This window comes from Solea solea, chromosome 8 (assembly GCF_958295425.1).
Source record: "Solea solea chromosome 8, fSolSol10.1, whole genome shotgun sequence".
Classification (NCBI taxonomy): Eukaryota; Metazoa; Chordata; class Actinopteri; order Pleuronectiformes; family Soleidae; genus Solea; species Solea solea.
Genome location: NC_081141.1, coordinates 18,580,923 through 18,605,302, shown reverse-complemented (window position 1 = coordinate 18,605,302; position 24,380 = coordinate 18,580,923). Strand labels below are relative to the sequence as shown.

General features: G+C 39.5%; 1 protein-coding gene across 1 annotated transcript in view; it reads right to left on the bottom strand.

Moving 5' to 3' along the window:
* The window catches only part of stpg2 (sperm-tail PG-rich repeat containing 2), a 64,912-nt gene that overhangs the window by 2,607 nt on the left and 37,925 nt on the right, over positions 1–24,380 (bottom strand). The window contains exons 11-13 of the mRNA XM_058635308.1: positions 11,110–11,275; positions 8,788–8,903; positions 95–283 (exon numbers count right to left, since the gene is read on the bottom strand). Of these exons, the coding sequence (XP_058491291.1) occupies positions 128–283; positions 8,788–8,903; positions 11,110–11,275 (438 nt within the window). The 3' untranslated portion in view covers positions 95–127. The remainder of the gene's footprint in view (positions 1–94; positions 284–8,787; positions 8,904–11,109; positions 11,276–24,380) is intronic.

The following is a 24,380-nucleotide window of genomic DNA, read 5'->3' as shown; positions in this document are numbered from 1 at the left end:
ACAGAAACCATAAATATTCATGAAAACTCTTCTTTTGCCAGAATATGAATGTGAGACGTGATGACCTTAAGATTGATCCTTTACCCCCACTGACCTTTCACTTCTACGGTTTGACCCCCAAAGAGCTCTAAGACGTGCCGGTGCTGATGAAGGTGTTGGGTATGACAGCGTTAATGGTCCTATGGGTCCCCAAAGGGCCGGGGGCCACATAGTGATCCAGAGGATTGTCGAGTGTCACGTTGAAGGTGCCCTTAAGGACTGTGTTCATGATACTTGGACTCAGCTGCACACAAATACAAGAGAAATGACAAAATGATGAGGGATTTAAAACAACAGGATGCACCATTGTTTTACATAGAAGCCTATAGAACTATATAGACACATACACACACAGAGTAGGAAAAGGTCTTTGATTAATGGTTTTAAATTTGCATATAAACACAAATGTCTCCACATGACTCTCTCTGTGTTTCTCTGTATAGTGGTGTTTAGATCTTGTGTTGCCTGACTACATTCACACTCTGCACACAGGAAGTGATGTGTTTAAAGCCAAGATAGATAGATGATAGATACTTTATTCATCTCACAGAGAAATTCACAGACAGATGGAGGCAACAGCAACATTGCACGAGTAAAGCGAGGCGGCTGCAAACAGGTTGGAGCGGGACTGAAAACAGCAAAAGAAGCACTCACAGAAAGAAAGATTCAGAAGTTTGACAGGATAAATGCTCGCCCCCATCGCCCCTGCACTGCTGCTGCGTACACACAAACACTCCCTCAGCCCATATTCACAAGAAGAACGCAGCATACAAATAAGGTTACATTGTTTCTTATTCACCAAGACCAAACAGAGGCAGAATAACAACATCAATACCAACAAAAATCACCAAAAGTAACATATTGTACATTTAAAAAGTAAAATCATTGCAAAAACATGTCAACACAGACTGTTGTTTAACAAGACTTACACTATGAATGAATGTATGAAAGAATGATACATTGAGGACTGCTGAGTGTGGCTTAACATTAAATAGGTACTGGCGGGATAAAGGCGTAGAAAGCTACATTAAGAGATGCCCCATCCGTGTTCAATACAAAGAATTTATGCACTTTGTTCTCTATGTTGTCAATAAATAGAGAGCTCCTGCACTTTTAACTTGTCACAGACGCTTTGTTTTCTTCAGTTAGACAGATATCGTATTGTATATGTATCGCTATATGATTTTCTTGTAATATATAGATTATCACAGAATCGTTCTATCATGATATTAATGATGTCATGAACCATGTATCGTATCATATCGTAAGGTACCCTGTGTGTGTAAGGTACCCTAAAAGCTAACAATTTTACAGTGTCCTCTGGGACACGGGATGGCCACAAATTTCTATTTCTATTTTTATTTGTAGTGTAGGCAAGTATGAAAGTTGTTTCAATCAAACAGAATGCATATAACATATAACCAAATACTTCCATGACTTATCTTTCTCAGTAGATGGTCATTGTGTCCACTTGTATATGAAGTTTTATATGTTTATTATATGGTGCGTGGTTTGTCGCAGAGCTAATAAATCCATTGTTTTTTCAAACAAGGTTAAAAACGGCATTCTTTTCTTTTTAAATTCAACTCACTCCGTCTTCATACAGTATTTCACTTCATATCTCAGGACTTAAAGTGTTTCAAAGTGTTGTGTAAAGGGCTGTAAATTGTTTTGGACTAAGATATCAACAGTGATATTAAGAACTTTTTTGCAGCTCTGAGTCCTGCAGGGGAGTTTCTAGTGTCAGCGGAAATAATCACTGAACTGTTTGTTTATTCCAGTAAATTGCTTTTTTACCTTTAATTTTAGACATGAATCAAACCCCAAAGTGCCCAGAATTAACACATAAATGTAAAGTATTGAACAATAACAATCGCCTCACAAACAGCGGGGCTTTACTTTGTTTGCTCCTCTTCGAGAGAAAAGGGTTATTGTGTCTTCGAAAAATAGATAATTTTACACACACTTCAAAGCCTGACCTTAACATCACCTCACCAAAAAAATGTCTAACAACAAAACAAAACAGGAAAACAACTTTTATGTAGCCACACAGGCATCAACGAAGACATACATACATGCATACACATGCTTTATCCACCATCCCTCCCACCAAGGTACTGCCTGAGGAATCTTCCTCTTCTTTGTTATCAAAGCGTTGTCTCTATTTCTTCCTCTTCTCACTTGGCTCCTCTAACCTCTCAGCAAACATACACACATCAGTATGCCAGAAGTGCCACAGGAGGATTTAGGCACATTGGTGGGGCTGCTCAGATCTCAGTATTGATCCAAGTGGGAAAAAGGGTTGCAAGTTCAACTCCAGGTCACCCTCGGGGTTGCCTAGGAGGTCAGGGAGATGAGGAAGAGCGCTTGGAAGTGACAACACCATCGGCATGGCAATGATGGAGGGAGATTACCGGGTGTTTCACTAGGTCAAGGAGGGAAGAAGGGAGTTGGTGATGATGCACCGAGTGTTTCCCACAACACACACATGAAGTGCATGACACAAGCGGAAAAGCAACACCTGCTTCAACTCATATACATATCCACATGAAGGAGAAGGGATGTGCTATACATTACTATAAATACAGTAGGTCATTCATCAGCGCCTTTCAGGATCAATTATGTTAACTACTGTCTTATCCAACACCTCTAGGTATGATTTGGTTCAACAAAAGGCAGCTAAATGTATTTAGTAAGGAAGACCTTGCTCAAATAATTTCACTCTACCTTAACCAATAAAAATCCCTAAAGTACACTCTATAGTTAATGGTGGAAGATAATTGGCCATAAACACAAACAATAAGCGATAAACAAGACTCGTACATGCACTATGCAACTTTGCATTTAGGTACTTTTATGCTGACATCTCGCTGTTTCGCTATTTGTTTTTCTGGGGCGTAAAGGTCAATAGGAAACTGATTCAATCTTATAGAGAGATATGTACACTAATAAATAATAAGTAAATAAATCATTTTTCTCCACTGCATGTATACTCGGATTCAGCAAGTCGTCCAATTCACTATGGCCTTAGCTCGATTAAACTGTGCATGTAAACGGAGTCACTATGTAGTTTTGCTGAGCAACAGCACCCCCTGTGGGCACAGAGGGTAATTCATTCATTGAATCAAGGAAATTTATATTTTACCAGTTTCTTTGCTGCATTGTTCTTAGACTTGCTGAGCCTGACTCTGGCAGACTGTTATCACTCACTGTTCCTACCTAATCACCAGAGGGAAGAAACTGAGGTAAAGCAGTTGCTCAGTGTTAGTTACCAACAATTACGTATTTGATGTATTTGTTTCCCTACCCATTTTAATCCTTGTCAAGGTTCTTATGCACTGGGCAGGGGGAAAAAAACAAACCCTCGAAATAAGACGAACACATCATAAGTTTGTGCAGAGTGGAGACAAAGAATGAAACTATTACCGTACTGTCCCCTAAGAAAAAAAGAAAGACCAGGCATTAAAAGTGGAATCATTCGAACTCACGCAAACAAAAGTACATGTAGAGACAAAATAGCACACCAAGTTTGAAGAAAGTCAGCTGCTGTTCTGACAACATAATGAATATCAAACCAACTTGAGCTTCTCACTTTCTTTTTTTAAACGTCTGCACAGGTATGTGCTTTTGTACTTGGCAGGTTTATATAACGACAACGATCACAGTGTTTAATTAATATTTGTTTCTGCTTGACGTCTGCTCCCCGTGTCTTTTTATATTCCCTCGCCGCACACTTTCTGTTAAATGAAGCTCAACCAATAAGACCAGTGTCGTGTGTGAGAAAGGTAATCAAGCCTATTTTCCAGGAGTGCGTACCTCATATGGTGCATTTAATGGGAAAACTAAATGAGCCCTCAACGTGGCCTAATGCCACTCGAGTAGACAGCCTTGTAACATTACACACATGTATGAATGGATGTACACGCACACGGGCATACTGATGCTGAAATAGCTGCCGTCTGCTCCAGATTGCAGGTCCTCGGAACACATTATCAGCGGTTGAATTTAACCACCCTCTTCAGCTGCTCAATTTGCTTCCTTTCCTCTACGCTTTTCAACCACTTTTTTGTCACCTCTGTCTACTTCGTCTTTCAGGCCTTCCTGCCTCTATTGCATCATCATCATCATCATCATCACTATATCACTCTGTGTTCTTCTACATCTTTGACACTCCTCACAACAAATGTAACTCTGTCTGGCCTGTGATGTCGTATATAGATTCAAAGTCACACATCAACATCAACATTGTGGAAGACTAGAATAGAAGAAAGTTTGCACCACGGCTCCACATACTGTAACATATGGGACAGAAACCAGCGCAGCTTTCTGTCATCCATTTTGTTTATTTTGTTTGGACTACTTGTTTTTCCGGGGCGTGGCCTGTAACTATAGAAATCTATGTCAATATGGACACACGCAGATCTAATCACTTGCAATATATAATGTGAACAGTTGGTCAGGAAGAGCATATTCTGATCGGATATGCTTACAAAATCCAATTTGGGCTGCAGTCCAAACAAGGTCACTCAGTAAGAATGTGTGCATTATTCAGGTGACATAATGGCTGAGGGAAAAAAAAAAAGGTTTAAAAGCAAAACTGTTGGGAGAAAATGTTTGCTGGTGAGACGTAACATCTTTGAAAAAGTCTGCAAATAATAGAACAATGAATAGAATTAACACCAAAACATGATTTGTTTGTTTAAAGCATACGCACTGTACATTTTGGTCTCAGAAGTGCTTAAGCCATTAATCATAATATACATGTTATGAGTCACCACGCAGCCCCTGACAACTTAAGTGGTTCTAAATGGATCTTTTCAGTTTGAGACATTAAAGACACTTCAGGCAGAAAGCCTCTATTATAGCATATGGAGTTTGAACAAAAGAATTAAAGCAATCAAAACACCTACAAGCACTTCCACCTTACCTTCATGTCTTTGGGCTTAAGTGGGAAACTCAGATGGAGGCTTCTACTGCCGATCTAATGCACTTATTCAAAGTTTAGTTAAACTAAACCCATTTTTACTCTCAGCCAATTATCCCCCACCATTAACTCTCCTCCCTGGTTTGCTCTGGCTCCTCAGCGGCTGCAGACAAACACTTGGAGAGCCAAAGTGGAGGATTTCACTTAAAATATAATGCATATATTGAATTTTTTTTTTTTTTTTTTTTACACTTTAGATACGCTGTGCAGGAAGAGGAGAACTTTGTATGAGATACTTCAGCAAAAAAATGTGTCAGTAAAAAAATATACCCACACGCATTGTACATTTCTATCTATCCGATATTGTTTCATAATGAAATAATTAAAAGACGGCAAAGCAGAACTCCGAATTCAGTTGAGAGGGGGACTAGAGAGATGAAAGCATCACAGACTCTAAGCTCGGCAGAGGAGGGAGCTGGAGGAGGACTATATATGAGCAAGGTGAATTTCAGGTGAGCGGTGTCTTACTACTAAAACCTGATGAAGTGGAATGGAGGAGAGCATTAGTTCAGGCAGAGCAGTGCACTGATGTGATTTGCTTTGTTCATGCTTCATAATCACTCACTATGCTTATTCGTCTACCAGCTACAAGCTGACCTCATATTCAAGCAATCAAATCCTGTAAGAACACGGCTCTGTGCTAAAATGGGAATCCATCAAAATCACCACCTTCCTAGTTTATGGTACAATATGCATAGAAAAGAAGTAAAACTGCCGAATGAAGCTGAGAGAGAGACGTCGGAATCACAGGCCTTAGACTGTGCAGAGAATTCTGCTTTTCTCTGCAGGAACTCATAAGGGGAGGTGAACTTCCAGTGAGCTGTGGCTCTGTACTTAGACCGGATAAAGTGGACTGGACACTGAACATATAGAACTATGGACCTGATCAGGTGATGACAGGAAAAGCTACATGTGACCATTATAATGCCAAAGCAGACATTATTGTACACCTGCAGTAACCTGACATCTTCAACTCGTCTCTGTGTCCGGTGTCGACATAAAATAGAAGATGCCGGATACAGGAGGTGGAAAGTAATAAATTACATTTACTCGTGTTACTGTAACTGAGGTTTTAGGAGTACTATTGATAAAAGACTTGATAAATTTTACTTTTAGTATGTTTTTTTTGGAAGTACTGTACTTCAGTACATTTTAAATCACATCTGTTACTGATGTTGGCCTGAATTTTAAAATCACACACCGGACACTTTGGCAGTCAATGATGAGGAAAGGTGAATTGGTGCTAATTAAGGCCCCTTAATTCCGAGTGAGTGAGAAAGTTGACCCATTTTGACTGATACATTATGTGTTTACATGTTTTATTTTGTCGGCCCCTTAATTCATGAAGGTTTGCCTTTAATTAAAAAACAATTCATGCGAGATGTGTCCTCTTTTTGTCCTTTTAGCACGACACAAGAAAGAAGCCCAACCTTGTTCAACAAGTAACTAAGTACCTTTTACGCTGAGTACATTTGAAACAAGCTACTTTTTTGTTACTTTAACGTGAGTACATTTTTAGACCAGTACCTTTACTACAGCTTGAAACCAGCACTGGCAACATTCACTTTTACAGAATCTTTTCTTGGCACCGTGGCGGTGTAAACAAACTGAGTCATGTGACGTCTTGGAATGATATTGCCGGGTATGTACAGTATGCTGCTGGCTAAATATGTTACTTACAGTACGGAGCTTTATGGTGAATGTTCATATTGATTGTGACATTTGTCTGTGATTGCTGAACTGAACAAATCAGATTACAAATTGTTAATGTGAGCTTTTGTTTTTATTACTTTTTTTTAAACACAGATGGAGAAATGTATTTGGAATTCTGGACATCACCCACATGTACCATTGCGGCAAGTGTTTTCGTCACATTCAGCAGATTATGACACATTGTTTGAGCGGCAAGAAAACATATTCTCAATCTCAAGAAGGTTACAAGTGGTGATTTAACATCTAAAATGTTTGGAAAGAAAGTTCCACGGGAAAAAAGGAGCAGCTAAGGAAACAGCTCTGTCCCCAAAATCAGTGCTTTTCCCTGGGTGGAGGTTGGCAGCAGGAGGGAGTTTGGTGTCGACCTGTATTTATTAAGGCTGGTTTGATTTGGAATTCTTGCTACTGCTTGTTGTGTAGAGTGCTGCAAAAGGTAAATTAACTCATGTATCTCTTAAAAAGCTATTTTCGCTGGTTTTATTGGGTGCAATTACTCCAAGTACTCTGTCAACTGCATCTGACCCAGTCCAAACCGTATTTATAATCAGTCTAATGATCAGAACATGAATATCTGTACTTTTTGTCCAGTTCCATATGGAACTGGGGAGAAATGGGGCCAGGAGAGAGACATGGACAGTAAACTACAGAGGAGAAGAGGAGGAGATTAAACTACACACAGACAGCAGACAGAGAAAAAGAGAAGAAGGAGCTCTGTGATAACACGACACCCATGGACATGAACATTACGATTAATTGTGGCACAAGGTTTATATCAAACTCTGCAGTTTGGTCTTTGATGTTTACCAGTCAAAGTCAGCTGTGACTGGGAGCAACATTAGCGCTTTCAATCACGATTCATCAGCAGCTGTTAACCCAAAGCTCTAAATCCAATTAAAATGTACACAAAAGTGGAGCAGAGAAAGATTACTTTCTGGGTAGGTTACATTACATTTGTATTATGCTTCATGAATATAGTGCATCCATCTCTGTCAGCGGTGTAAGGTGGCTGCATTAAACAATATTACACTTAATAAAACTACCCTCACATTTCCCTGTTCATTTTAAACAGGCAGGATAATTAAGAATAAATTCACCCACGGAGTGAAAAGTTGCCTTAAACACGAAGCCACATAATTCAGTCTTCTTTTGCACTGGTAAAGAAACAGTGTTTGGCTGAAAGTTACTGAGGTCTTACTGAGAGATTTCTTTTCTTTTCTTTTCTTTTTTTTTAAAGCAATCAATTTTTTCCACATAGCACAAGGTTACAAAAAGAAAGATGACTCTCAGAGGATTACAACACAAGATGATGTCAGACAAACAGAGACCTGTACAGACAAACACACACACATCAAGGCCTGTGCAGGCATTCTCATATCTCCTAATACTTTCATAACTTCTCCATATAAACATATAATCTATGTAATCTAAATCTGAATGCAACCACATACAGAAGCACATGTCAATTCAATTCAATTATATTATATATTATATTAAGAAATGCACTAAAATTTGCTGTGTGATCACAGTTGATGTCTGGTCTATTTTTTTAGAAAGTATGTTCTATTCATTTGATCATTTACATAACAAGAACTGGTTCCTGTACATGATGACCACTCAAAGCTGCTTTACCCTACAGTTTTGCCATTCACCCATTCACACTCACTCACTCACACTTTCCATCACTGATCTTTCATACCCATTCACACGCTGCCGGCACTGCCGCCAGGAGCAACGTGGGGTTAAGTGTCTTGAGTTATAAAACTATTCTTCAGTCACTTCATTTCAGCTTGTTTTACTCTCCTGGATCCACAAGACCTTTTTCATTTTATTAAAAAAAAGCAATTATTGGGTTGAAAATATTCACATCGTGCATCACTACAATTCATTTCAATTCTTACTGTAGTAAGGCAGAAACCTGACAATATTATAGAGAGTTGAGAAAGCCAACAGTTCACACACTGAACCTGAGAAGTCATGAGTAAGTAATAATTTTTTCAACGGTGTTTTCGAAGAATGAACTGAATATACTGTAACTTTTACAGCCTCTTTACCTGATAAGTGCCAGGTCCAGGATTGGTGTTCATGGCGTCTTTGAATCGATCCTGTCTGGAGGTGATCAGAGTCATCTGAGGGAAGGACTTTACACTGGGGTTGTACTGACCAGGGCCTGCACAGAACACCACCATTACATACTGTATGTAGGTGGAAAATAAAGCATAAGAAAACTAAAGAAATTGTTATTTTCTTGTCAAAAGTTCTGTTTTTCTTTGCACAGAATGGACCCCACAGGTATTAATAATAATTTGAGACCAGTGTTGCTCACTGTGATGCTTGGAGGTCGAACGATAACAAGACAACGAGACAAGAATTTATTCTAATCAGTTATTGCATTTCTTCTATGTTCAAGATTAATGTTGAGTTTGTTTTCTTGTTTCCATCCCTCTAATCGTAAATTAAGAGACACACTTTTTTTGTACTGTTTATACTTAAATATTAAATGTTATATTATGGGTTGCAGTATAATGTAATGTCTTCATTATGATGATTTTTATTCTTTCACCAGTGAGGTATACCTTGAACAAAACGTCGGTTACTGTATGTTATTTAGCTGACTCTTCCACATGCACTTGTTTTTCATAATCTGCTTGTACTTTAATCTGTTTTATTTGTCTTTTGCTTGTGTTCTGACTGTGTACATTCGTAACTGTGTTGAGTGTTTTGTATTTGCTGCTGTCTAACTTGGCCAGGACTCCCTTGAAAAAGAGGTTCTTAATTTCAATGGCATTTTCTTGATTAAACAAATGTTAAATAAAATAAAACAATGTTAAGTTAAAAAGGACACGCACCGATGTACAGACTCCATGTATATAGAATATACACATGAAAACCCACGCTGACATAGTTACACAAAGGTAGAATTTGGAAAAAAACAGCATATACTCACAGTCTTGCAATTAGAAAGAAAGACTTTTACAAAGTCATTATCCTTTAAAGAAGAAACAATAACATTTAATTTGTATAGCAAAAGCTATAAAAAGCTATAAAATAAAAATAAAATGTCTAGCTTCAGGGGATTAACTATTACACAGCATTGTTTACATTTTTTTTTTTTTAATTCTCAACTGCCAGCCAGTCTGCATTTATAGAAACTAATTTCATCTGCAGTATTTTCATATTAATATGAAGCCGTCAGTGACGAGCTGTGGCTGTTGCATTATAACAAATGATGGTTAAAAAGAACAGAATAAATTCTCTGTAAATTGTGGATCTTGAAGTTTGTTTGTGTCTGTGTGTGTGTGGTTTTAAACTATTAAATAGATAAATATCCTCATGCCATTATCAGAAATGTGATGAGAACTATAATGTTCCCTAATGTTCCATATACCGTAGGCCTACTCATTAAATTTAATTTCAATAATGGGCAAAATGACTGTATGTGTGTTACTGTGCACATTTCAAAGTGTCTGTCTCAGTGTGAGTCTGTATGTGTGTGTATGAGTATACACATGCTTGTGCCTCCATTTCAGCTTGTGTGTGTGTGTGTGTGTGCACTTGTGTGTGTGTGCGTGTGAGGGAGAAACACGACTGCAAACAGTCTAAATCTATTTATATGCAAATTGGATTTTGGTTAAACGGTTTGGGGTTCCTCATGGGTTGAGACCCTTGGTGAAATGGGACTAGTCATAAATTATCCAAGTAAGTCATGAATCTATCAATTTTGAAACAACATTTTTCAATGGGAGTGTAATTGAGGTAAATATTAGGTTAGAATCCCACAGAGATGGAGCTAATTGGACTGCATGATAGTGAAAGGATGGAGCTGTTTCCAAATGTTCAGCAGTCAGATAGATGGATAGATATTTCCTCATATCTTTGACTGTAGCTGCAATCTCTTTTTCTTTCCTGAGGGTTTTTTTTTTTTTTCAGTTTAGACTTTTACAATATATCTTTCCAAAATAAAATAGTCAGTTTGTCTACAGAATAAGACTTAAATACTTAAAAATCAGTTCAGTTCTGCATTATTCAGTACATAAAGTGAAATTCAGTCTGTAGGTGTAGTAAGCATCTCTTCTTCCATTGTTAGGCAAAGGGTTTGGTTTGTTAACACTGCAGCAAGGTCACATCTGCTGCAGTAACAAAGTCTTAAAAAAAACTAAAATGTCTTCTGTTGATTGTTCCATGTTGAGTCTGAATCCTCCCTTCTCCCATAGAACCTCACAGCAGCTCAGCGACACATTTTTTGTGGATGTACGCTTTGTTCGCAATTTTGAGAGGGGGGTGGGCTTAAGGGGAACAGACCTTTACATAAATATAGGCTGTGCACAAAGTTGCTTAGTTGTGGAACCAAAGAGAAAACAGTTGTTAATAGATACCTGGCATGTTGGGATCACATGGGAGGAAGACGTCACCCCGCGGCGCCGCGGACAGGAAGCATTTCTGTCGTCTCTTGGCTTCGTCACCTCGTGGCTCTCGGTAAGTGTGGCCATTAAACTTCTCATATGTCTGAATCACATTGTAACTGTTGGGTGGAGGAGAATCCTGTGGACAAAGAGTTTAATAATTCAGTCAACACTGCTAAACATGAGGTTGGACAGATGTGCATTTCAGCTCCATATCATAAGAAATCCTCTTCTACAATAAGACATCTAAATATGTATATACTGTAAGGTGACCATTCAGGTACATGCTTGTGCGACAGTGACAGGAAACGGATTCTCTCTTCTGCAGTTGTTTGCATGGTTAGATAATATGAATGGAGAAAATAACAAAGGGGAAACTGCAGTGCAACCTTATAAGTTCATACAATGCTGATTAAGCCCATCAGCTCCACACTTTCTCACTATAGTAGTGTTTTGATCCCATTTCCCGAGCGAGATTTCACACTGCACACAAGAAGGGATTCATTTTATGCCGAGGTAAAGCAAGATGGTGACAAACCGGTTGGAGTATGACAGAAAAAACTAAGACGTGCCCACAAAAAGAACTCCAAAAACCTCGTCATCCAGCCTGAAACGAAGCCCCGGCGTTTTCCTAAAGATTTACCTAAAACAGACACATTTGTACATAATTATAAAATATCCAACATTGAATGGTAGTAAGAGAAACAAGAGTTTCAGTGTCACCTTGCACTCTTTAACACTTAGGGAAATGTTAACTGACAATTACACACAAAATGTGGCATTTCTGAGCTCCTCCTAATTATATTACACAACTGACAGGTCCACAGTACAACGGACACACAGTTATTATAAATATGAAATGACCTATTCACCGGTCTGTTATCAGAACACGCTGTCAGACTCATTACGATATCACCCATGACACACACTCATGCATGAATATCAGTGTATGTGCGCAAGGACGTCGAGTACGTGTTGCGTCATCCACATGCAAATGCAGGAGGGGACAAAAAAAACAGAAAATGAGTGTTTGACTCATGCTGCTCTGCCACACAGGGAGAGTAATGATACATTACGACATCCACAATAAGACAATTACATTATTATTCACTAATTAATTGCTATTAATTAAGAAGTGATTCATGACAGGAGCATGTGCTGGATCCCAGTCGCAGAAACTGGGAGTGGAAAAGCAAAGTGGGACGCGCCAGTGCCTTCACCGCTGCATAGGAACCAAACTTATTGAGGATCTGTCATGTCTTGTCTGTGAATAATGGATGGCGAAGGCTGAATATAGCCACACTATCCATTTATCCTAAACATAGCAGAGCTGTCATTTACCTCAAACTGTCATTTCCCGACCGCTTTTTCTCCTCCTCCTCCTCGGTGGCTGTCCATCTTTAATCATCGCTAACCTGAGCCATTTAACTTTTCATTATGGACACAGTGGGAGGAAACGGAGTCATGCACAACATGTGCATGGCAATATATCACACGCAAACAAAGACGCGCCGTATACAGAGATACCATGTCAATTTGCAGGCACATGCACGCACACAGATTCTATGTGGTTTGATTTGTCTTGACTTCCACCTGTATGGAACACATCTGTCACAGATGTAGCTAACAGTGCAGAGCAATCATCCCCCCACCTCTGCCACGTAATGTGCACACACACCTGTCAAGGAGCCCTACGATGTGTAATTATACCTGTGTATAGAGCAAACCACCGTTCCCAGTAGCAGTCATCACCTATTGACAGGACTCGGGTTGACTTTAATTATGAACCCTCGACATTTAGACAGCTCTGTACTTATCTCCCTTTCGATTCTGTCACATTGCCCTTAACTGTCTGAGTATAGATATATATATATATACACACGGTATATAGACAATTTTCAAGTTTACCCAGAGTCCACTAATATACTCTGGATACCCGACGCGCACTTGTGGCAGGCAGATGGGTAGTGACACAGAAATTGAATATTGATGTGACGCCAGCACACTGAGTTCCAGAGATGGAAAGAAACACATACAAATTAGAACTCCATTTTCCAATGCAGATCTGAAAATAAATCTGATGTAACAACTGTAGACAAAAAGGTCAAGCATCCGTGAAAGGAAATCATTAAAACATGAAAACATGGTGCTAAAACACGGAGGCAAATACTAAATAAAGTAACAGAGTACATGAAATATATAGAGCACTGCAGGCTCAGTTTGATTATTTCGTGAGTCGGGAAAGCTCACTGTCAAGCTCACGCGTCAAAACGTAAAAAAAACTGAAAAAAGACCTACAACCTTCCTCTCATTGAAGGTCCACAGACAATATCAAGCTATCAACCCTTCAGTGAAGATCTCACATTTTTGAAGGATGTTTCTGACAGTGATAAATATGCTGATCACCTCGATTCAAAAAAACAAAAAAAAAACTGTGCTACTTTACCATCCCACTGTCAGCACACAGCGGCAGGAGAGCAGCAGCACGTTGCATGTTTGAAACACATACAGTATCTCTGTTACCTTGACCGAGAACATTGAATTCGCCAATTTTGCAATGATTTAAAATGTTTGTCATGTTAGCAGGATTGTGCAAAACCGACTAAAACCACTGTCATGAAACAGGAGTATGTTGTCACAGAGAAACATATTGACTGATTGAACTAATCTGATTCTTTTAACGTCGTATGGTAGGCCACTTTTAGAAATATATTTGTGAATTTTTCATTTTTAACAACCAGGTGAATACAAAGTGCCAACATTGAGGAGTAAGTAATTGAGATGCCGCTCCAGATAAGAATCCAGATTTTAGTGGTGACATAGTCATGAAGATTTCCCTCTTGAAGATTTAGTTTTGGTTAATAGACTTCTACTTTACTTATATCTTAGACACATTAGTCATTTCAACAACAGTTTTCTATTTCTTTAGAGACTTAAACACACCGTAATGTCTGCTGCTAGAAGTTTTTTAATCCAAACAATACCCCCTTAAACCTAGTTTGATGATGGGAAGCAGTGTGGGATCATGGGTATTGTTGTAAGCTCTGCCCATAAAGCGTGAGAAACTTGGCTGGCAGGATGTTTTGTATTTATATAGCGCTTTTCTAGTCTTGATGACCAGCGTAACATGGGGTTAGGGGCAGATTTTATGTTCTTTGGCAGGTGTTTGTCTGTTTGTCTGTCACAGCACTAGGATTACGTCACAAAAATCTCACAACTGTGCCGTCAAAATGCTTTACACGGGTAGTTGAGCTCAAAATGATAGCTGAGTTATAAGATGGGAGCAGAGTGCTGGAACCACTACTGCTCTCAGTGGACCACACACAAAACACCTCTCTTTTAATCCTTGTAACCGTGTAATACTGTACATGAGTTAAACACTGTAATATAATATATTTTTTTATACACACGTTTCCTGGTTTGCTTTCTTTTTGTGCTGCTGTAACCCTGCACATTTCTCCCATGTCAATCTAATAAAGGAGTATCTTATCTTATCTTATCTAAGTGGGTTTTGGGAGTTGAATAGGCGCGACTGACACCTCTGATTTTCCACGCAAACTTTTTTCTTGCGCTGACGCTTGTGAACACGTTGACGCATTACAAACCAGTTATCACCTACTACATTTTTACAGGGGAACAGAACTCTGCTCATACAACTTTCATTACCCCTGTGCAGTTTTGTGACTCCACCTGACACCTGCAGTGACAGAGACACAATCTGTCTGACAGATGGAAAATGAATACATACACACACACACACACATTCAAAATGTGTGTCCAGGAACACAATTATTTCCCACTATGTCTGTGCAACTACGCATGTATCTTACTTTAAGATACTTTAAGACTGCTACTTTTTTTATCCTAACCCTCAAAAATCCAGATCAGACGTCTGGTTTACTATTATTATTACTATATGTTTAGATTTAAGTCGCCATTAGACATAAAAACAAATATTCACACACACACACACACACACACACACAATCAGCCACAGCCTTGTGGCTCATAATAACATGTTTCTTGTTGCAGCCTTTCTTCCACATCATCTTCTCTCACACTAATGACCATTCAAATGGACCTGACAAAGACCAAATTAATGACTAGGCTTAGTATGTAAAGTGACAGCTTAGACTAATGACCAGGAATATCACATGAGAGAGAGATTCTTTTTTTTTTCCTCCTCTCATTACTCTTTAAATGTTCATTCTTCCTCGTAGGGTACAGAAAGCTATTTTAAGACTCTGTATTTTCATATTTCAGACCTTTGTGCTCAAGAGAACGTGCAAACATTTTTACCTCATTCCATAATTGTATTGTAATATGGTATTGTCAATGTATTGTACAGCATTGTGTTGGTTCTTCAATGTTAAATCTTGTAATCGTGATCAACTAAAACTAAACCCCTACGTTGTATCAACACATCAACTGGAAAAATTAAAAAAATCTCACAGCTCTGGTGCTCCGTCAGAATTGGCTCTGATTCATTTGACATTTTTCTCTGCTAAGGTTAGAATTTAATTTGGTAGTTTTGTGGTGAGCTGAGAAACAACTGACAGCTCACTGAGGCTTACGATTATAGAATTTAAAAACAAGTCTAAAGGTTAAATTGTAGGTTTTGTTTTCGAACGCAGTGGCGCGTTTGGTTCCGCACAATCCACAGTTACAGAAAAAAGTTCTGGACATGTGAAAATTAAAGTCTAACTTTGATCTACAGGTAAAAGTTTTTATTTTAAAAGCTGGCGATGACACTAACTGACTTATACACGATGACAAACAGGTTGGATATCCCCATAACAATAACAACGTTGAACTCAATCCATTTCTTGAGTTGCAGCTGTTTGTGCTCCCAGTCAAAAACCCTGGCGAGCAGCTGGGAGTATAGTGTATTAAAATGTGTACGCAAACACCAGACAACGAACACGCTCCTGAACTACTTTTCAGCTCACAAATTCAGGTTTTATAGTGCGTCTCGTTTTGTCATACATCGTACAGCCCTTCAAACAGAGGGAGAAAAGAGAAAATGATGTACTAATGAACACATTTGGAGATGCAGTAGGCATGATGGGTAAAATAATTGTTAATTGTCAAGTTGCATTCGGAAGTTATTAAAATAATTGCATTTTGGGATCACTGCTCTCTGTGTTCCGAGCTCTTATCAAATGAACACATGCAGACACTGCTTCCTAAATGACCAGTGATCCACACTTTCTCCATCTCTGAAAGTCAATATTTACATTTACACACATGTATTGCGTTTATGGTCCAACTCACTTGTACAGTTTTCTTTGCAGACTTGGATTTTTTGGATCTGTGCACCCAGCACCGGAAAAGACCTGGATACAGAGTTTCTTCCTAAATGGTCCAAATCTCCTATTACTCACTGAACTGCACTGTGTTCTGATTGGTCAAACGTTGCCTGTGAATGGACAGAGTTGTTCTCTCTTAGGGCACTTGATTTACATGATGCTGAAAGGGTAATTATGGAACTATTGTAAGTGGTCATGTGAAGTGTTATTTAGCTCAGTTTTAGAGGCAACAACAAGGTCAACAATGTCATTTCAGTGCACAGTGGTTTTTCACTTTTATGCCGTTATTCCGATTGATTATGATGTTATTGATTTAAAGGGAAAAAAATCCTACCTGTTCCCAACAATAAGCAGGTTAGACATTGGTACAATACAGGTTTATGATTTCTTTTATGACACTCCTGTGACAGGCTGTTGACCTGTTTAGGGTTCACCTCTCAGCCAGTGTCTGTAGGATGGATGGATGGATGGAGATTTGTCTAACATTTTAATGCCTATCTAAAAGCATCTCTACCAGCACAAATGAAGTCTGATGTCTTACAAAATTTCATTAAATCTAAGCAGCTTTGCATTATGTAATTTTTACGTTAAGAATTTTTTTAAAAAAGACGAGCGTTCATGTTTAATTGAAAACTGAGCGTAGCATTTGCTCGCTTGTTTTGCCCTCAGAATAGCTTCTGTATGTCATTCTGTGTCATAAACACAGCTGGCGTCTCATCATAGAGCCTGATAACAATCTGTCTGATTTTAGGAGCAGTGGTATGACTCGTGTCATAAGGCCTTAATGAGATTTCAGACAGGTCTTCAATATAGATGGAATGACAGAGGGAAACCATATGGGTCTCATTCCCTTCCTATTCAGACTTTATAGGCAGCAGTTACTGTAACAATTTGCTGACAGCTACAGTTTCCTGCTGTGTTTTGTAGTCTTGTATATCTTGCTCTCTCCTTTTTTGAAATCCTCACTTGATCTGATTGGTCTTTCTTTGTCTTTCTATTTTGCTCCTGCTTCTATTTCCTCCATCCATCATGCTGATGCCTGCATCTCCAGCAGTTTTTGTTTTTTTTACCTCAGTCTTCTGCAGTTAAAAGGACTATAGGCTCGGAGCACGGATGGTCATTGTGCAAAACTCACATTAACATTCTCCTTCATTTTAGTTGATATCAGTCCACTTATTGTGCCATTACACTGATTTGGTCATTTGTGTTGTCACATACAGCTTATGCTGGTAATTCCAGGGTTCAGGGTAGCACTGCATGTGTCAGTCAGTCAGTCATCATCTACCGCTTTATCCTCTGCCAGAGGGTCGCGGGGGGGCTGTGCCAATCTCAGCTACATCGGGCGATAGGCGGGGTACACCCTGGACAGTTCGCCAGTCCATCGCAGGGCCACACACAGAGACAGACAAACAACCATTCACTCTCACACTGGTCAATTTTAGAGTGTCCAATTCACCTATCCCCACATTGCATGTTTTTGGACTGTGGGAGGAAGCCGGAGAACCCGGAGAGAACCCACGCACACACGGGGAGAACATGCAAACTCCATGCAGAAAGGCCCTTGTTCTCGCTGCAAGGCGAGAGTGCTAACCACTACACCACCGTGTGGCCCAGCACTGCATGTGTGAAAAACATTTTTTTTTTTTATCTCTGAGTGAACAGCCTTTGTCTGGGTAACACACTGCTGCTCCACCTCTCTGTCACTCACCAAACAGTGAGTAAAAGCCACTCTCTCTCTTGCTGGTGTGTTTAAATACTCACTAGACACATCTCAATCTGCATCCTCTACCACATCTTTCTTATATCTTCCATATCAACTGTATCTTTGCAGTCAGTGCATTTCATTTCACATGTACAACTACAATCACAGGTACACCTGTTCAATGGCATCCATCCATTTTCTACCGCTCCATCCTCCACATGAGGATCACGGGGGTGCTGTGCCAATATCAGCAGACATAGGATGATAAGCGGGGTAAACCCTGGACAGTTTGCCAGTCCATCACAGGACCACATATAGAGACTTGAGCTAAAACAATTACTCGATGAATCGATTATTAGTCGATTACTGAGTTAATCGTCAACTATTTTGATCATCGATTTTTTGGTTTGAAGCTTTTATCATGATTAAAACAAGATTTCTGATCGTTTCAGCTCCTTAAATGTGAATATAGCCTTTGTTTCTTTGGTCCACATAACAAAGGAATCATTTAAACTGAATCATTTTGGTTTGTGGACAAAACAAGACATGCGAGAACATCATCATTTCCAGGTTTGACAAACACCAATCAGCATCTTTAACGTTTTCTGACATTTTATGGACCAAGCAATTACTAATAATCGACAGATTAATCTATTATGAAAATGATTGTTAGTTGCAGCTCTAATAGAGACAAACAACTCACATCTAACTCTCACACTCACACCTAATCTCTATATTCTACGTCTTTGGACTGTAAGAAGAAATACCCCCCCCACACACACAGGGAGAACATGCAAACTCCATGCAGAAAGGCCCTTGTTCCAACCGGGTTATTCTTCCTGCAAAGGCAAGAGTGCTAACCACTACACAAACCATTTGACTCAAATTAGCCAATTACAAGGCAGTAACTCGATGCATTTAGGAATGCAGACATGGTCAATTTGACCTGCTGAACCTCAAAGCGAAGACAATCAGAATGGAGAGAAAGAAATGACTTTGAACACTGTACGGTTGTTGGTGATAGATGGGCTGGTCTGAGTATTTTAGAAGAAACTGCTGATCTACTGGGTTTTTTTCACTTACAACCATCTCCAGAGAACGGTTCAAGAAAGAGAAAAAACCCATTGAGCAGGAGTTGCCTTGTTGATGACAGAGGTCTGGCCAGAAAAGGCAACAGCAACTTAAATGACAACTTGTTTTTTACGACCACGGCCTGAAGAGGACCATCTCTGATGCACAACATCTCAAAGGTGCTACTTTATTAGAGACAGTGTACCTAATAAAGTGGCCAGTAAGTGTACATCCAGCATGACTAGACCACAAAGTCTGAACCCATATTTAAACCCGAAATGTAACTGTCTTCTAATGCCTGTAATATTCAGTCATCTGTGTGTAAAGTCTGGCAGGGAGATGCCTGAATAAACATAGACACCCACCAGCAGCCGTCCATCAGAGGACCAAAGGGCCGAGTGGAGTTAAGGCACAGTGCAGTCCTCCTCACTTTTTGAAGAGCCAAGCTCAACCCATTGTGCCCCCCATGGCTGCCCAGCTGCCTGGCTGTCTGCTCGGTCCTTAAATTCATCACCCACTACTACACAGCTGTCCGTGACCAAACACACAAACAACACACAGCGGCAGCTGTATCACATGCCTACATGTGTATCTGGATGCACACACAGAATGCCCCCATACACACACAGCTGTTGTCCACAGCTGGTGCCCATACCCTGGACAAAGAAACACGCGCACAGTCATGCACGCGCACAGAGTGGACACAGCTGCTTACCACATGTGACCACGTGTGTGTGTGTGATCAACTAACACAAGACGCAAGATCGTCACTGAGGGATAGAGAGTGTAGATTCTCTCCTTTAAGATGGCGTATGGGATTAAAAGACAAAATAGAAGGAAAATGTAAATATATAGGGGAGGGATGATATTGAGAGAACTGGCAGCATCAGTGAAACACAGCTATTGTAATAGACAAAGACAGGATTATATGAGAGGATGAGGTCTGGTCACATCACACTCGCTCTAATCCAATTTTGAAGTGGAAAATAACTTTTTTATTTGTTTAAATACTGATCTCTATTCTGGGCAGCATCACAGCTGCTCCGCCGGCATGGGCTGACAATTCCATTATTTTCAGATAAATACATACAAATAAGAAACAACTGCTCATATTCTCGCAAGGAGGTCAATACAAATATAATGTGACAGATTGAAAATGTGCCTGATTCTAAAACTAGACAGAAAAGGCCTCATCTGAACTCCATGGTTTGTAAATAAATAAATAAATAAATACAAAAAAAAAAATGACATTATATTATACCAAGGGCTGCATCATAGCAGCAAAAGGAAAAAATAAATTACTATATGAGTTTGTTTGTGATTCTATGCTTTATTAGACATGACACTGGATTTAGGACAGAGAGTGCAAGAGACACCACATGAAAGGAGACACTGCATCTTTTTCCCAGAAAGACAGAGAGAAAAGTCAGTTTAGGCCAAAGAAAAAGCACAAATTGAAGGTCCACTAACTATAATTTTCCTGAGCTTCTAACCACATCCCATTATTATTCATCAGCATCAACAGGCTCTGGGGAAAAAAAACTACTAAGTGGTTCTTGAAATTAGATATTTTGTGGAAAAGCTTAGCTTTTCTCGGACAGACGCTCTTATCCTTCACCATGTCAGAAGCAAAGCCCCCACACAATATTTCCCATTCTCTGTTCTTCAACCTTATCCATATGTTTGTTTGTTTTTATTGCAGATACATAAAAGCACCCTCTTGTTTACAATGGCAAGTTTACATTTAGTATCTCCAATCAAATGCATAAATGTTTTTGTGCTAGTGTCCAAAAGTGTTCATTTGAGGAATAGTGCATTATAGAAACACAATCTGGACCCTCTTGTAACAACATTTAAGGAGTATGTTTGTATAAGTGCCTAATTGTATTATTAAAACTGTTAGATTTGGGCTTTGTTTTATAGAGGCTAGGGTTGTTGTTTGGGTTGTTAGCGTTGTTGTTGTTGTGCACCGCTGTTTGTGCAGCAACACAAAAAGGTTTCACATTTAGAGGCAGAAACTCACTGCGTAAAACCAGCGCATGAACCAACAAAAGGAGAAAGAAACAGCAGAGAGAGAGTCTGAGAGTGGATGAGTGGAGAGATTTGTGAAAGGGTTTTAACATCCTCTCTGGTTTGTGAAGGTCACTGCAGTTCCCTGACACACTTGAGTGAGGTGAGTGGAGGACTCCTCTATTTGTTGCACACTGCAATTCTCGACATCAATAATTACTAGCCTTTTAAAATGGAGCAGTGGCAGTTTAATACGTACACTTACATGAATAGTTTTTGTGTACATGAGGGGATTAAAACTTTTCCTTCAAATGCATTTTACATCATACTCTACTTTCGCTTGAAAGGTCCAGACAGACATCTGTATCTGATGACCACTGTGTGTTCAAGTGAGTTGTTGTTGATGGGGATATAACTGAATGGCAACACACAAAAAAGGGAATTATTGTGTTCATCTGACTAAATCCAGACCTTTTAAAACACATGGAAACATATTAGACCGACTGAAACCGTGCTAAAAGTCAGATTAACACAAAATGCAACTATCAATTTACTACTGCATGTGTATGTCTGGCCAGACGACTCAAACTGGCAAAGACGCACTCTGCAAATTCAACAGTTCAGCCCCGGGCCTTGATTAAAAAAAAAAAATGATTGAAGAAGCCAGTCCACAGAAGAAGAAAACATCAGCAGGAAAAACACGGCAAAATTGAGACTAGTGCAATTTTGGGCTGACTAGGAGACTCAATCTGTGCTGTCAGCTTGAAGAATTTAATATTTTGATGGTAGGAAGACTGGAAATGTCATTCAGGGTCAACTAGAAAACGCCTAACAAGCTGAAACGGCGGGCATATTGCTACTGAAAGCAAACACTTATTTCAATAACTTGATTTCCACTAGAGCTTCTATCCCAGGACAAGGGCAGCAGGTGGGAACTCTGCCGTGCTTTATAGTGAGAATGTAGCCGAAATCAAGTGTTTATCCACCTTCACTTGTTAAAAGCATCTTTTATTCTGATTCACAGGCTGTTTTTAAAGAAGGGCTATTTTTCAGTTGACTTGTTTTACAGCCGTGAGACAGCAGGGAAGTAACAATAACCAGGACTTCGCAGCAAGAGAGGAGCAGAAGTAAGAGGAGAAATAGAATTTCACCAAGAGTATATGAACTTTTCCTCCGAGCTACAACTTAGACAGCATCCACACATCATAAAATCTTGAAAGTGCGACGCAGACAAGTTCTCCATCTGTGCCTTATCACACATTTTGAGACTTACTTTGTCTGTTCACTCTTTTATCTCTCTTTTTCTCTGTCGCTCATGCGTGCATCATTTTTTCTTCCTACCTTTCACGTTCTATTTTTTAATGTCTTAAAGTCTCCACTTTCGCTCTAATTTTATCTCCTCCGCTCGTCCCCGCGGTGTCGTTGTAAGTCAAGGCAGATTGAAACAATGTCGTAGTGCTTTTAAAAGATGTCAAACACATCATTTTTATTAGATATGAAATTATGAGCCTTAATATCTGTTCTACTGACAGCAGGAAATGAAGCTTACTGCAACCTAATTAGAATACAGGTGGAATCTATTTAGCAAATCTCGTAAAAGCTTATATCACTCAAGCAATAGGTCACAAATGTACACTTAAATTGTGCGATTGCATTAGTGGACAACACATTTTATAATGTGACCGTGACATGGTTATGTTTTGGTTATATTGTATTTAGGTACGGAAACACCATAATCAGGTTTTGGTTAATATTAGGGTTACAATGCCAAGAAGAGTTAAAAGCAAGAAACAATAAAATGTAAAAGAGAACAGGGAATGAAGACCAGTCTCTGATGTCTCTGATGTGCTATTGATCCGTCCCTTTCTATGGACTCCATACCAGAACTAAATCCTTTTTTTGCTCCCGATAGAACATAGAAATCACTGCAGCTTACCTAACCCTAACCTGTACTATTTTGGGGATTGACTAAAACAACTGTTGTTGTTTATACCAAAGCCTTTATTCCCAACACCACTGCCATCCTGGTCCCCACTCTAGTCACATCCCGCCTGGATTATTGCAACTCCCTTCTCTACGGTCTCACCCACAAGTTCATCCATAAGCTCCAATTGGTACAGAACTCTGCCTTCCTGCTCCCTCCCTGCCTCTCTGCTCCCTCCCTGCCGACATCAGGAACACTGACTAATTCTAACAACTCAGATTAGTTTTATTGTTGTAGTTTTTTTTTGTTTTTTTAGGGTTCGAGCAACAAGGTTGCAAGAACCCTATTGAAACTGGAAGGATTATTAGGGTTCGAGCAACAAGGTTGCAAGAACCCTATTGAAACTGGAAGGATTATTATTATTATTATTATTATTATTATTCTTATTATTCCCCCAAATGAATTGCCTTTTTGAGGCCTTTCCCATACCCCAAAACTCACCAATTTTTGTGACCGCATCAATCCTGGTGTAAATTTACGTCTGAAAAAGGTTCGGGGAATGTGCGTCGAAAATTGAATGTGGGAGGGGCCAATAAGTGCGGCGCCACCTGTCCAAATTCACCATGACCAACACAAATATCGCACATGCACGAAATTCGGTACACATGTGTAGTGGGTCAGGATGAAGAAAAAATTACATTTTGACCATGATCCAAACCCAACAGGAAATCCGCCATCTTGGGTTGATTGGCGATTTTTTGGCGATTTTGGCGAATTCGCAGCAATGGTATTTGAACTAACTCCTCCTAGAGTTTTCGTGCGATCGCCTTCAAACTTGGTGAGGTCCCTGTGGACCAGTTGAGGAGCTCACGGTATCAAAAGTTTTTTCAAATGTCGCATGGCGCACGAGATAGGGGGCGGCAAAGTTCGTGATGATTCTGATGTTTCGCATCAGAAAAACAAAACTCTTATAACTTTGCGATGGAAGGTCCGATCCGAACCAAACTTGCTACCATTGATGATGGGCCATGGCTGAAGACGTCTATGAAAAAACGGTGAAGTTTGAAAACAGCGCCTTCTTGTGGTGAAAGAAAATACACAAAAAAAAAGTTTTTTTACGATTTCGGGAATAACTTTTACACAGATAATCGTACCGCACTGAAAATTGGTGACAACAGTCAAAACACATGGTAGATGATGCGTGATCAATATGACGACAAATCGTTTA